This window comes from Lipophrys pholis (assembly GCF_963383615.2).
Source record: "Lipophrys pholis genome assembly, chromosome: 11".
NCBI classification, from domain to species: domain Eukaryota; kingdom Metazoa; phylum Chordata; class Actinopteri; order Blenniiformes; family Blenniidae; genus Lipophrys; species Lipophrys pholis.
Genome location: NC_137631.1, coordinates 25,753,608 through 25,765,599, shown reverse-complemented (window position 1 = coordinate 25,765,599; position 11,992 = coordinate 25,753,608). Strand labels below are relative to the sequence as shown.

The 11,992-nt window shown below is 41.4% G+C and overlaps 1 protein-coding gene across 2 annotated transcripts; it reads right to left on the bottom strand.

Moving 5' to 3' along the window:
• Positions 1-536: 536 nt before the first annotated feature.
• On the bottom strand, positions 537-10,930 carry slc23a4 (solute carrier family 23 member 4). 2 transcript variants are annotated; one of them, XM_080475619.1, is made up of 13 exons: positions 10,654-10,930; positions 9,863-9,997; positions 8,329-8,486; positions 6,475-6,634; positions 5,562-5,743; positions 5,035-5,155; positions 4,779-4,935; positions 3,755-4,008; positions 2,964-3,128; positions 2,762-2,870; positions 2,579-2,674; positions 1,709-1,973; positions 537-971 (listed from the first exon to the last, which is right to left on the bottom strand). In XM_080475619.1, exons 1-13 carry the CDS (start codon positions 10,699-10,701, stop codon positions 821-823), a joined length of 2,001 nt encoding a protein of 666 aa, XP_080331745.1. In that variant the 5' UTR covers positions 10,702-10,930; the 3' UTR covers positions 537-820. The 2 variants fall into 2 exon arrangements, 1 of the variants encoding a protein (XP_080331745.1); XR_013935815.1 differs by having other exon boundaries at positions 541-971; positions 1,506-1,973.
• Between the last annotated feature and the right edge of the window lie 1,062 nt (positions 10,931-11,992).

Sequence of the window (11,992 nt, the reverse complement as noted above, 5' to 3'; positions counted from 1 at the left end):
GTCCTGGCCTCAGTAGTGAGCTTAAGGAATGCTGTAAAAGGGGACTAAGACCATACACTGCATGTGAAAATCATCTGGAGCCTGTTGTATTATCCATGTGGGGCTCCACCTTTCATTCTTCCTCGGCCTTTGAAGCTTGAAGTCACGTATCATTATCTGTTGATCGAAATCACCTGTGAGGTCAGAGACTTGCAGAGTTTAAAAGTCGCACCGTGCACGTCATAGATCAAATGCATTTTGTCCTGCTGTGGGATGAATGAACCCGAATTTCACTTATGACAGATGATCAGTGAAAACTGTATTCTATGGTATTGTTTGCCTGTCATACAGATCTCAGGCTTGAAAGGCTGAAAGATAATTTTGGTCGTAAGGCGCTAACTCACAAGACAAATGCGAGTCATGAGACGTGAAAGGAGAACATTTCTGCTGTTATTTATCCTTTGTGTCTGTCTCTTTTTACCGACTAGCCTTGTTCCCAGCTGCGAGCAGGACGAAACGAGCAGCAACACCAGTGATGAACCCCACTTTCCACAGCTCCTTCAGTGACGTGCATTTATTATTTGAGGTGAAACACTGACGTATGCATGACGTATTACCAAGAAGAAAACCCTGACACAACCATTGACTGCCGATTCCCTTTCACTTCTTTCGCCACACAGATCCTGATGGCCGGGATCCAGTTTGACAGCAGCGGTGCTTTTTCAGTCCAGGACGCTGAGCTGGCTTCCCTCCGACAGGCGAGAAACTTGGACGTCATTTGTGAGGAGATAATTCCCAAGAAGATAACAGACATATTTAGGCTCATATCGAACCTTTCGAATTACACTTGCCGCCTGCACCAGGAGGATTTTGAACGCACCCTGCTGACCCTGGTGTATGCGGTCCAGCAGGCGGTCGGTTCCAGCGCTGACCACCAGAGGGAGGTGTGGGCGCAGTCGTTTGTTAAGTTGTACAAAGCCATAAAGAAGGATCTGATGACAAAATGAGAAAACACTCGTGTTGTTACCATGTTGTTCTGTTGGAATTTAAAATCTACGCTCATTAATGAAAAAAATCAAATGAGTCAGTCGTGCTGATTGAGGCAAAGTTATAGATTGTATGTAGGTCGGCTTAAAGAAGCCTGATGGAAAAGTCTCTTCAGAAAGTGTCAGCACAATAAATAAAGAAGTATTCAGAATGATGACTGTTAAACGTTAATTTGTATATGAGGTACTGTATTATATATAAACAGAACTAGATGTTGGATCCATATATTTCTTATGGCATTAAACATTATTCACATCCACATGTCTTGTCAGTGTTTGTTCATTAGCACCTGTTTGGAAATGACACCAGTAAGATAACAAATAACAAATAAAGCAACAGATTTTTTAACTTAAGTCATCACAAATTATCTGGAACTTCACGATATACTCTGAAATACAAATTAACCATGTAGAAAAAAAAAAAAAAAAAGGTGTAACTGTAGCTATATAGACCATAGGCCTTCTTTAAGCAGTACAAACCATTGCCTACAAAGGCTAGAAAATCCATCTGCCCGATGAAAGTCCACATTAGAATCAAAGATAAGGCGATTGAATCTCTCTGTGTCGTGTTGCTACAATACAGTGTCTTTAGGACACAAGGTCCAAACTAAGCTGCCGTCGATGTTACTGTTTTTGGACAAAATCTCCCAAAAATGGCACGCTGGAGCGAGAGCGCCACTCACAGACCGACTCCAACGATAATCGGTGCGGGCGCGGGACGTCCCAGCAACAGTTTAGGCTCCAGCGAGTTGGCGTCAGCTCTGCTTCCATCCAGGGAGCTGGGCCTGCCGGTGGGGCAGAAAGGGATGTACCGCAGCCAGGGGGAGGAGGACAAGTAGGAGCTGATGCCAAACGGAAGGTCGTAGACTTCTTCGCTCTCCAGTGTGTTGCTTGAGTCGTCCTCGTGAGCCTTGTTCCAGGCCAGGATGCCTCGTTCATGCTTTGATCCTGTTGGACACGTGTTAAACGCGTTAAACTCCAAATCTGCCCTTGTGCTATTTTGTGGCTTTGCTTGCTTGCTTGCTTGCTTCCTTTTCACAAAGCTTGGAAATGCTGAATCATCTTCAGTCATAATTTCTTTCAGTGCTCCTTTCTACTTGGCTGCATGATGTGATGAATGAAGCTGTTGTATAGTAAAACTACTGTAATAAGAGCTGAAACACAGTCGAAATATCACATATCATAGTGATGTGAACGTCACCAGGAACTCTACGTGATGTTTTATGAGAATAAACACATAAGAATAACCCGTACTGACTCTTTTAGAGGAACCCCATTACTCCCTACACTTGCTTCTATTTATCATGGTGTCTCCTCAGAAATTAAAAGGAACAAAATGCTGGGAAAAGGCATCCTCCTGATCGGCAGAGTTTCAATACTACTGGGAAAAGGCATATATTTTTCTAATCACTGGGCCTTCTCTGGTACTAGCCAGGGGATTGAAAGTCTTATACTTGTGATTATGGGTCTGATATCACAATAACATAATGAGTCATTATGTACTAAAATTAAAAAACATAAAAAAATATATATAAAATCAATTTGAAGCGTACCTGAAATTGTGTTGTCCAGTATGAAGCCGAAAAATCCTCCTACAAACATGCTGGTTGTCAAAAGTACCTGCAACACTTGGTCAAGTTCTATCACACCTGGACACATAATGCAAGAAGAAAAAAAAAACGTTATGTCAGACTGTTTATCAAAAATACATTTAACTTGCCGTTTTATTTCCGCACCTGTCGCAATGGCATTGGGGTTCTTTAAAATCCAGTTCGGAATGACCAGACCGGTGAATATGGAGAAGCCAAAAATGAAGATGTTTCGAGATGAGTTCATGTCTGCGTACTGAATATAGAACAAGCACGGAATTATTTTCCCCCAAATAAGTGTTTGGTCAATATAATATTTGGAATTTACTAAAATGGATAAAGTGTGTACCTGCAGATTAGAAACTCCTGCAGCTGAGATGACACCAAACATAACCATGAACATGCCTCCGATCACAGGCGACGGGATGGTCGTGAAAACAGCTCCCACTTTACCAAATACGCCCATGACCACCATCAACACCCCGCCGGCCACTATCACCATGCGACTCCCGACCTGCAAAAGAAGGTTTGAGAAATGTATTTTCCCTTGAAATGTACACTACTCCCACAGACGCGGTGGTATCTGGAAGCTCGGGCCTTTAAGAGACACTGGCTAGTGGATAAAACACAAGGAAGCCAAGAAACCATCGTCACCAATCTGGAAAACGAGTCACTGTGAACTGGGAAAACACAACCAAACACGGAGTACACTGGGTACAGACAAGCCCTTGTTTATTCTAAGGCTTCTTCTGTGTATTCTTTTTCCATGTGGTTTCTTGAGCAGCAGTCATGGTTGTATTTGACACAGCTGGATACAGCGCTGCCTCTCACACTCGCTGCTAACTTGTTCCAGTGGTCACTCGTATTATTGCCATAAAATAAATATTCCCAAAAATAAATTTCCTCACCGAATATTATTATAAAGTGCCTGTGAAACCGCGAGGGCAGTCGTTTCTGCACACAAGGTCATTTTTCCTTCTTGCCATTATGAATTAATGATCCACAAAAGTGTCATATATGTAACACCTACCCAATACCTATAAAATGTGTTTCATTTGCTTGTTATTATCATAACGTAATAAAAATGTCTGGCCCTGGAGTGAGTTGAGTGTGTGGTACGTGAAGGAGGATCATCTTTACCTTCGTGATACCGAGGGCTCCCACATTCTCACTGTACGATGTGGTTCCATTGCCTGTGCCCCAGGCACCAGCCAGGAGACAGCCCAGTCCTTCAATGCCAATGCCCCGGTTGATGGCATGCTTAGGCGGGGGCGGAGCTCCGGATAATCTGGCACAGGCGTGGTAGTCCCCAACCGACTCTATCATGGAGGAAATGACGCCGGCCAGGATCCCCACCACGCCTGCCAAGCTAACAGTTGGCACCCCCCATTGTCCTAAATTTGAAAGAAACAGGAAAAGGTCAAAGTCGCCAAGTATTTGCACCATCCAACAGGCACTTCATACAAAAATACAGAGCGGGACTGTTACACACGGTGTTATTTCAACAAAGAAATCTATTTATCGAGGAGCTTTTAGTGCCTCGTTATCACAACAGAACATTTTGTTCCTGCCAGGTTGCTGCTGGACTTTCCGAGAGTAGAGATGGATGGCAGAGCTTTCAGCTATCAGGCTCCTTTCTCGTGACACCAGTTTCCAGTTTCAGTAAGGGAGGTCAACTACTGTTGAGATGAGGCATTAAAACGATACTTATTGAATAAAGATTGCAGTTCGGGCTGGACATTTTCCTAATTGAGGTGCTGCTGCATAAAACTCAGAGGAGACCTTGTTTAAAGCCTCACCGCTGCTCGTCTGTCCTCCCTCTCTTCCTTCATGATATATGAACCTAAAACAGAAAGTCCCCATCAAGCCTGTCCTACTGTTTATAGCCTCAACCGGTACACTCAGAAAATGGATCCATTCAGGGTTTGTTCCTTGTAAACAGGAGTTTTCCTTTCCATGCCTGCCAACGCTTGCTCATGTGGAATTGTGATTTATTTTTTTCTCCATATTTATTTATTTTTTATAAAATACCACGAGATGAACTATGTTCTGACAGCAACTACATTGACCAAATGTGACACTTTTGGAAATGATCACTTTGATTTCAGATAAAGGTCAGTCAAATTTAAAGACATTACTCAAATTGATTTTTGCCGCATCATACCTGGGTAGGGGAAGGTGAACCAGGGAGCTTGGCCTATAACGTCTCCCTTCAGATCGGTGCGTGCCAGGTAACCGTACATATTTGGTTTGGTAGGAAGTACATCAAAGGTTGTCAGAATATAACAGATGAGCCAGGACAGGGTGATTCCTAACAGGACCTAAAGGTAGACACACACACACACAGAAATTCTACTGTTATATCTTTGACTTGATTGAAAGACAACAAATATAACCTTTTTTTAGTTTGTCATACATACAGGGAGGATTTGAAAGACGTAGACTCGGGAGGTATGCAGCTTTTTATCCTTGCTGTATGTTGGAAAGGGCACTGATATGTGACGGAGGTACTGTGAGAAGAGGATGATCAGTGCTGTGGTCCTGTTTCAAACAAGAATGAAAAAAAAGGGGGCAAAAAAGCACAATATTAAATACAGCTGAGTCGAGCTCTTATGACACGGAAGAAAACAATGCAAGTTATTGGGTAAGAACATATTAATAGGCTTTTCTCCTTGGCATTGGGATTAAGAGTTTACACAGATTTCAAGGGTATTATTTTTAGATAGGAAGTTGGTACCCCAGGAGAGGGTGAAAGCAGATTAAATAGAATTTATAACATTATTGAAGGAGACATTGTGTATTAACATAGCCTATATGATCTACAGAGATCTGTGTATTGAGAAAAACTCATTCTGCTGTTTCCGAACAAAACCAAAAAAATGATATTTTAAGTGAAAACAAATTTATCTCCATCACTAAAAGATCCTGTGAATAGACTTTGACCCACATTGAAGAGATGCCCCAGTGGTTTCCAGCACTTCCACCGGCCGAGTCAAACAGGGACAGGCCAATGAGAGAGATGGTGGGAGCGATCGTGAGAGGACCGATGAAGCGCATGAAAAGACCAATGAGACCAGAGAACCCAACAAACACCTGGAAGAGGGAGCCCACTATGATGGACCCCTGCAGCTGAAGACACAAACACATATGGGAACAGTAAGAATCTGACTCATAGAATGTTAGGAGAGAATAAAGCAAATTTCACATCGGCTCTCAAGGACCTTCCTGTGGGACAGGGTGTCAAACATTATTTCAGGCCTCACATGCAGCTAAACGTCTGGACCGGTGAATTAATATCATACAAATCTTTCAATTTATGCTCTGAAGATTTTGTGGCACAGACGAAAAGTCTACATTTTTCCAAATCTAAACAATTGGTACAAAAAAATCACTGCAATCTCAACATACAGTCGATTTTAATGGTGCAGAAACAGTGAAATGTCCACAAAACAGATAGATGCAAAACTTTCATATAACGTAATGCAAAGTGCTGAATAGATGAGAATCTAAAAAAACCTTTTTTATGTAGTATATTTGATTGTAAGTCTAACTAAATCCCCAACTAGAGTGATACAGTGTTTTTAACAAGCAGAAGAAAAAGACTATTGTTCAAGCAAGCATGAAGTGTGCACACGTTGTTTTTCCCGTATTAGAAACAGTGTGTGTTTTAACTCATTGTGACGGTGACACGAGAAATATAGTCCAGAGTTTGAAACACTAAAACTAATATCAAATAAAAGTATCTCTGATAGTGAACGGGCTGTGTCTCACAATGCAACATCAAAAAATATCTTATTCAGGCTCCAGCCGGACACAGCACGTCAGACGTTGTGAAGATCAGACGACGGCAGTTAACTTACTGCTCTCAGGCGACTCTGCCACACGTCTATGAAGTCTGTGGAGGAAGTGTTGACTAAACTGGCATTTTGAGTCCAAGCAGGGCATGTCCACTCTGGCATGGACAGCATTGCCATCGAGGGGGCCAGCAGGGTGAACGTACCACCCTGGAGAATCGGCAGTCTGGAGATGAAGATAAAAGAGAGGGGCGGGGCAAAAATCAGATATCCTAATAGTTTCTGACAGATAGAAGATAGTGTACAAAATGTTAGAGAGTGGTTAGAGGGAGTGAGTTTCCTTCTACATCAGGGTTGTCAAACATATTTTAGTTCCCAATTTTCATCTTGAATGGGTTCGACCAGTAAAATAGTTCCATAATAACCTTTAAATTGAAACTACTTTTTGGTTGTTGTTGTTGTTGTTGTTGTTGTTGTTGTTGTTGTTGTTGTTGTTGTGGCCCTGAGTATACATTTTGAAAATGTTTATATACTTGCAAACACAAACAATTACCACTGAAAAATGTTATATATAACCAATTTTAACGATACCTTCTGGTGCAAACTACAGTGAAATGTCCAAAAAAACACATCATATAGCTGTAGCATTATGCATGTTTTTCACCCTGACAGCATGGCTTTGTTAAAAAAAAAATCTGGCTTTTCTTTTGAAATATTTACATTTCGCTTGGTGGTTTGGCCGGATTGGACGGCCCGTTTTGACCCACAGGCCTTACTGTATGTCTGACAGCCCCGCTCCACAGGCTTTATTCTTTTAAATCACATATTAGAAAAGAGTTCATTCAAATCATGTGGAGATGGAGGGATGCTCTCTAATTAAGATAGACAGAGACTAGAGGTTAAGTAAGTTATCGTAATCTACTATGTAGTGATCCTTATTACTCGACTCAGACTGTAGCTGAAACACTGAGTCACAGCATGCAGGCGAGTCTCCGGCAGTCTTGTGAGAAAACTCTTGCGAAGGGTAACGTCTCTTTCTCCACTAATTACATTTTGATGTAAGCAGGTAAAGCATGAAAATAATTGGCGTTGTTTTCTTTCGATTTTTGAGTGGAATGGAGATTGTTGATGTCCGGGTATTTGGAGCAAGACAGGAAAGCATCAGTGGTGCTAAGCCAGGAGAATGTGGATTTAGCAGGAACCAGATTCCAAACATAATAAGATGGAAATTCCTCTGCTAATCCAGCCGTGGCACCAAGATTCAACGAGGCTGAAGTTCAGAGCTGTAAAACATTCAGTTCTAGTTTGAAGTCCCCCCCCCCCCCCCCCCCCAAAAAAAAAAACAGGCAGCCATTTCATCATGTTAACGCCTCTGTGTTTGTGTCAAGACTCACAATCGCCACTTGTTTTGTAAACAGGGTGAGAGAGCGAAGAGTTATTGCCCCGAGGAAATGAGAGACAGGGCACAATGACTTGGCATGGAGGCATTGCGTTAGAATACAGTACAAAATCTCGACAATGCTCAAATGTCTACATAAACAATCAAAATGTTGTTGCAATTGTGTGCAGTTTAAAAAAGAAACTGTGTGCAGCAGCACAGTAACATTTTCCATTGTTCATCATGCATGCAAATCTTGGCAGACTGCAGAGTTCACCGGAGGTTAAGAAGGAAAGCTGAAAGGTTCGGTCTGTTCCACTTGTTTAACAAGAAGCAGCAGCACGGTTAATTCCTCATTAATGCACCCTCCTGTACTGCTGGATTAATGCGGCACAAAAACAAGGCGAGAGCAAGTAACTGTGCATTAACGAAAACCATCCAGCAATTAGAGAGAGAGAGAGAGAGCACTTCCAAACAGGTCGATTACAGCGATCATGCTGCTCATTAACTGACTGACTTACTGTTCTCCTGAACTTCCTCACCTAATGCCGAAGGTCACTTGCAACAAGGTGCAGATCCCAGAAACGAAGAAGATTGTGCTGATGAGGTGGCTTTGCGTGAGGCTGTCGTGTTGCAGACATAAACCCTGAGACAGGATGAGTGGGATGGCGATGATGCCTCCAAATGCCGTCAAGCAGTGCTGTGAATATTAAGAGAGACAATTAATTGAAGTGCATTTGCCAAAGAACTGAAAATATAACAGGTTGATATGTAAAAATAAAAGAAGGGTAAAGAACAAAGGCCTTTTCAGTCAAACTCACACTCCAAGTTTCTCCTGTATGGGAGCCATCCCCAATGGTGAGTGTGTGGAATATACACTATTTAAGTCAGGAGTGTCAAGCATATGGCCCCCCAGGCCAGAATTGGCCTGCCAGAAAGTGCAATCAAATTTGTCAACTGTGAGAAATGATGACATCAAATGCAATGTAATCATTTCACCACCAGGGGCGCACTTCAGTTTGAATTGTGTGGTGAATCAGTTGAGGCAATCAGGATTACAACACAGATCTAGAAAATGTGTCTACATTAAAGAACGTTTGTAGATTTTTGACATGTTATTCCATCATTATATGAGCTAGCCTACTGTATTTTTGATTTTCAGCTACATGTGGGCAAATGTTTTTTTTGTTTGTTTTTTGGGGGGGGGGGGGGTCTTTGAACATGTAAATAGTGTAATTAAAATCCACTGTGATCTGCAAGTTGTGAAGCATTTGTTGAACTGAGGCATGATATTGTTGAAATCGTAGGTTTTTTTATGTATGTGTTGTAAAAATGATACAACATTAAATGTGAACTCCCCTTTGTTTCACTAAGACAAAGACATTTAGAGTTGTAGTTATTAATATATTATGATGCAAATATTTTCTCATGCAGCCCACTTGAGACCAGATTACACTGTATGTGGCCCCTGAAGTAAAATGAGTTTGCCAACCCTGATTTAAGCGAAGTCTATTTGCTGCACAATCACTGTGAAGCTCTTGGTGCAGGTCATTTGTTGTTAGTTGCATTTAGTGTATGAAAATTGTGATACAATTCAAGATTTTTATTCTTATCCTTATTATTTTTGATTATTATTACTATCCTCAGGTGAACATGATCGAGCTTAATTTAATCGTAACATCACTTTTTTTGAGCTGGCAGTCAGCTTGATCAGTGCGACAGAGAAACAGCAGATGTAGAGTTCTTCTGCAGATTTCACGCAATTGCATGTGAGTGTATGCAAATATGACAGCTTTACTGATGATTATAGGAAGCTAACACTCATGTTGCTGACAACTGTTACGGTGACACATAACTTCCTCACCCCTGCTGACATTCACGGCACATTTTACACCTTCATAAACAAAAACCAAGCCATGACACGAATGCCAAACGCAAGCTCCCATGTGACACCGTGGACATGACAGCATTGTGAAGCAACAACGGCGAATCCTGCTGAGCTGAGCTCTTCATCTCAGCATGAAGGAAAGAAGGATGGAAGCCCAACAAGCCCTGATGGTCTTCTCCCTAACGTACCTGGATGCCGAGGATGATGCACAGGTACCAGGGAGGAACGTCCGTGACGCAGTAGGCCAGTTTGTTGGTGTCTTCGTCCAGAGAGGATTGCAGCTCCTCTCCTGTGTCATTTAGATCACAGAAGCGGGCTTCCAACTTCAAGAAATGGACAAAAAATTTTTTTGTTTATTTAGGGAATAGGTATTGGTGTTTTAGCAGGAAACCAGAAAAGCGGCCATACATCAGCACACTAGCTATGACAGAATACAGACTGACTGAATGCTTTATATTATGATTTACAGTCATAATCATTTCCTTGATCAATCAATGGTAAAAAAAATTCAAATAAAAATAATATCAGAGCTTAATTATCAAGGCTTAAATTCTGAGGGTAAAACTAAAATAAATAAGTTTTTAAAAAAAACAGCTTCTATTCCTCTCATCAAACAGTGCTGCATTTGTCCTTTCCATAATGTGATACTGAGTGTGGAGGAGCAAGAATGTAAACAAGTAGATTCTCGCATCGCCATGACACAACTTTCCCAGTTCTTCTCTTCTAGTGTCAGTTACAAACATCCAATGTTATGTAGTTTTTGCTGTGACACTGACATAAATAGAAATCTCAGTGATCAAGAGGGTCAAATTACATTTAAAATGAACAGTATTCATAAGCAGCTTGGTTCTCACAGAATGAATCCTTCAGTGTGATTAAGTAGCAGTAAATAAGAGGCATATTAGAGTACATACCACATAGGAACACGTGCTAATCCAAACTGTTTCTTTGGTAAAAGTTAGATAAAGCTTATACTTACTGCAAAAGCGTAGTTGTCGAGTCCATTATTTTGCTTTTCTGGAGCCATGTCAGCTTCACCTTACAGTGCAGCTTCAGGTGTTAGTGTACAGAGCCAGGAAGCCAGCAGAAAATGGAGGAATAAAACATTGATCAGAGGGGAGGGATGAAGAGGGCTCTGGTGTTTGATAGGGAAGGCAGAGAGGTGGGAGTATTCCTGGGGTGGGGTGGACAGTGCATTGAAAAAGAAAAAAAGGAGACTTTAGACATGAGACTTCGGCTCTTGTTGATGGAAATGAGCAGCTCATGTGAACCGAATTACCAGAGTAACAGCAGCTGACCAACCAGCGCTGGGGCAGGCAGGAAATGCTCTATTTCTCTCTGACTCAAACACAGTGCCATTGCAATAGAAACCCGACAAACCATCAAAAGATGTGATTTTATTGAGAGGATTCTTGCACAGACTGTTACTCCCTCGGTCGACCGAGTTATTTGTCGTCACAGTCATCAAACAGTTACAAGTACAGTCTTCATTCCTCCTAGGTCAAACCTTTTATCCCTAATTTTAACACCAAATATTTGTTTTAGAGGGGAAAAAAAACAACCTTCATGACTATCACGTGTTGGCACATTATCAGAAAACAAAGGCTTTATTGATAGGAGACTTGTATAAAGAAAAGCCTTGGAAACAGTAATACGCTAATTCTTCAGTTAACCATATGGCCCTAGTTCACCCAGATTGACATCAGATTAAATGACATTATTAGTCCAATTCAAGAGTTTGATAGTTGCCCACATCTGCTTGGTTAAGATGGTCAAATGAGGAGAGAGTATGTCACATAGTTTTCCTAATCTGAAGTTTCCAACCATTACGAACCCATTGAAGAGAGACAAAGCTACTCACACCAGCATGAACTACTTGTACTAGAAAGCTAAAGCTGCCATTTCATTTTCAAACCAAAAAAGCATCTGTGTTGTGTGTGTAATGTGCACTCATATTCAGCTCATTCATAATTTATTCAGTTATGCCTTTGGTCAGGGACATAGAGCAACAGACAGTATGTCAGGGTCGGCTGTAGGGCAATGCAAGGGATCGCCACAGCTAATATTGGGGATTATACCTGAAAGAAAGGCTGTTCATATTGTTCATTGAGGATGACGCTGTGATTTTATTTACTGTTGTGCAAAGAAATGTGGGAGAAAATAGTCAAATTAGTTTGTGTGACAGTATGATAATTATCAAACATGTTCTTACTTCATACTTCTAGCAGGCCCTATTTCGAATTTGTCTTTTGTTTTAGCATATTATATTGTAATAGAAAAGTTGTACCCCTGAGCATTTGGCATCTGGATTATTTCAC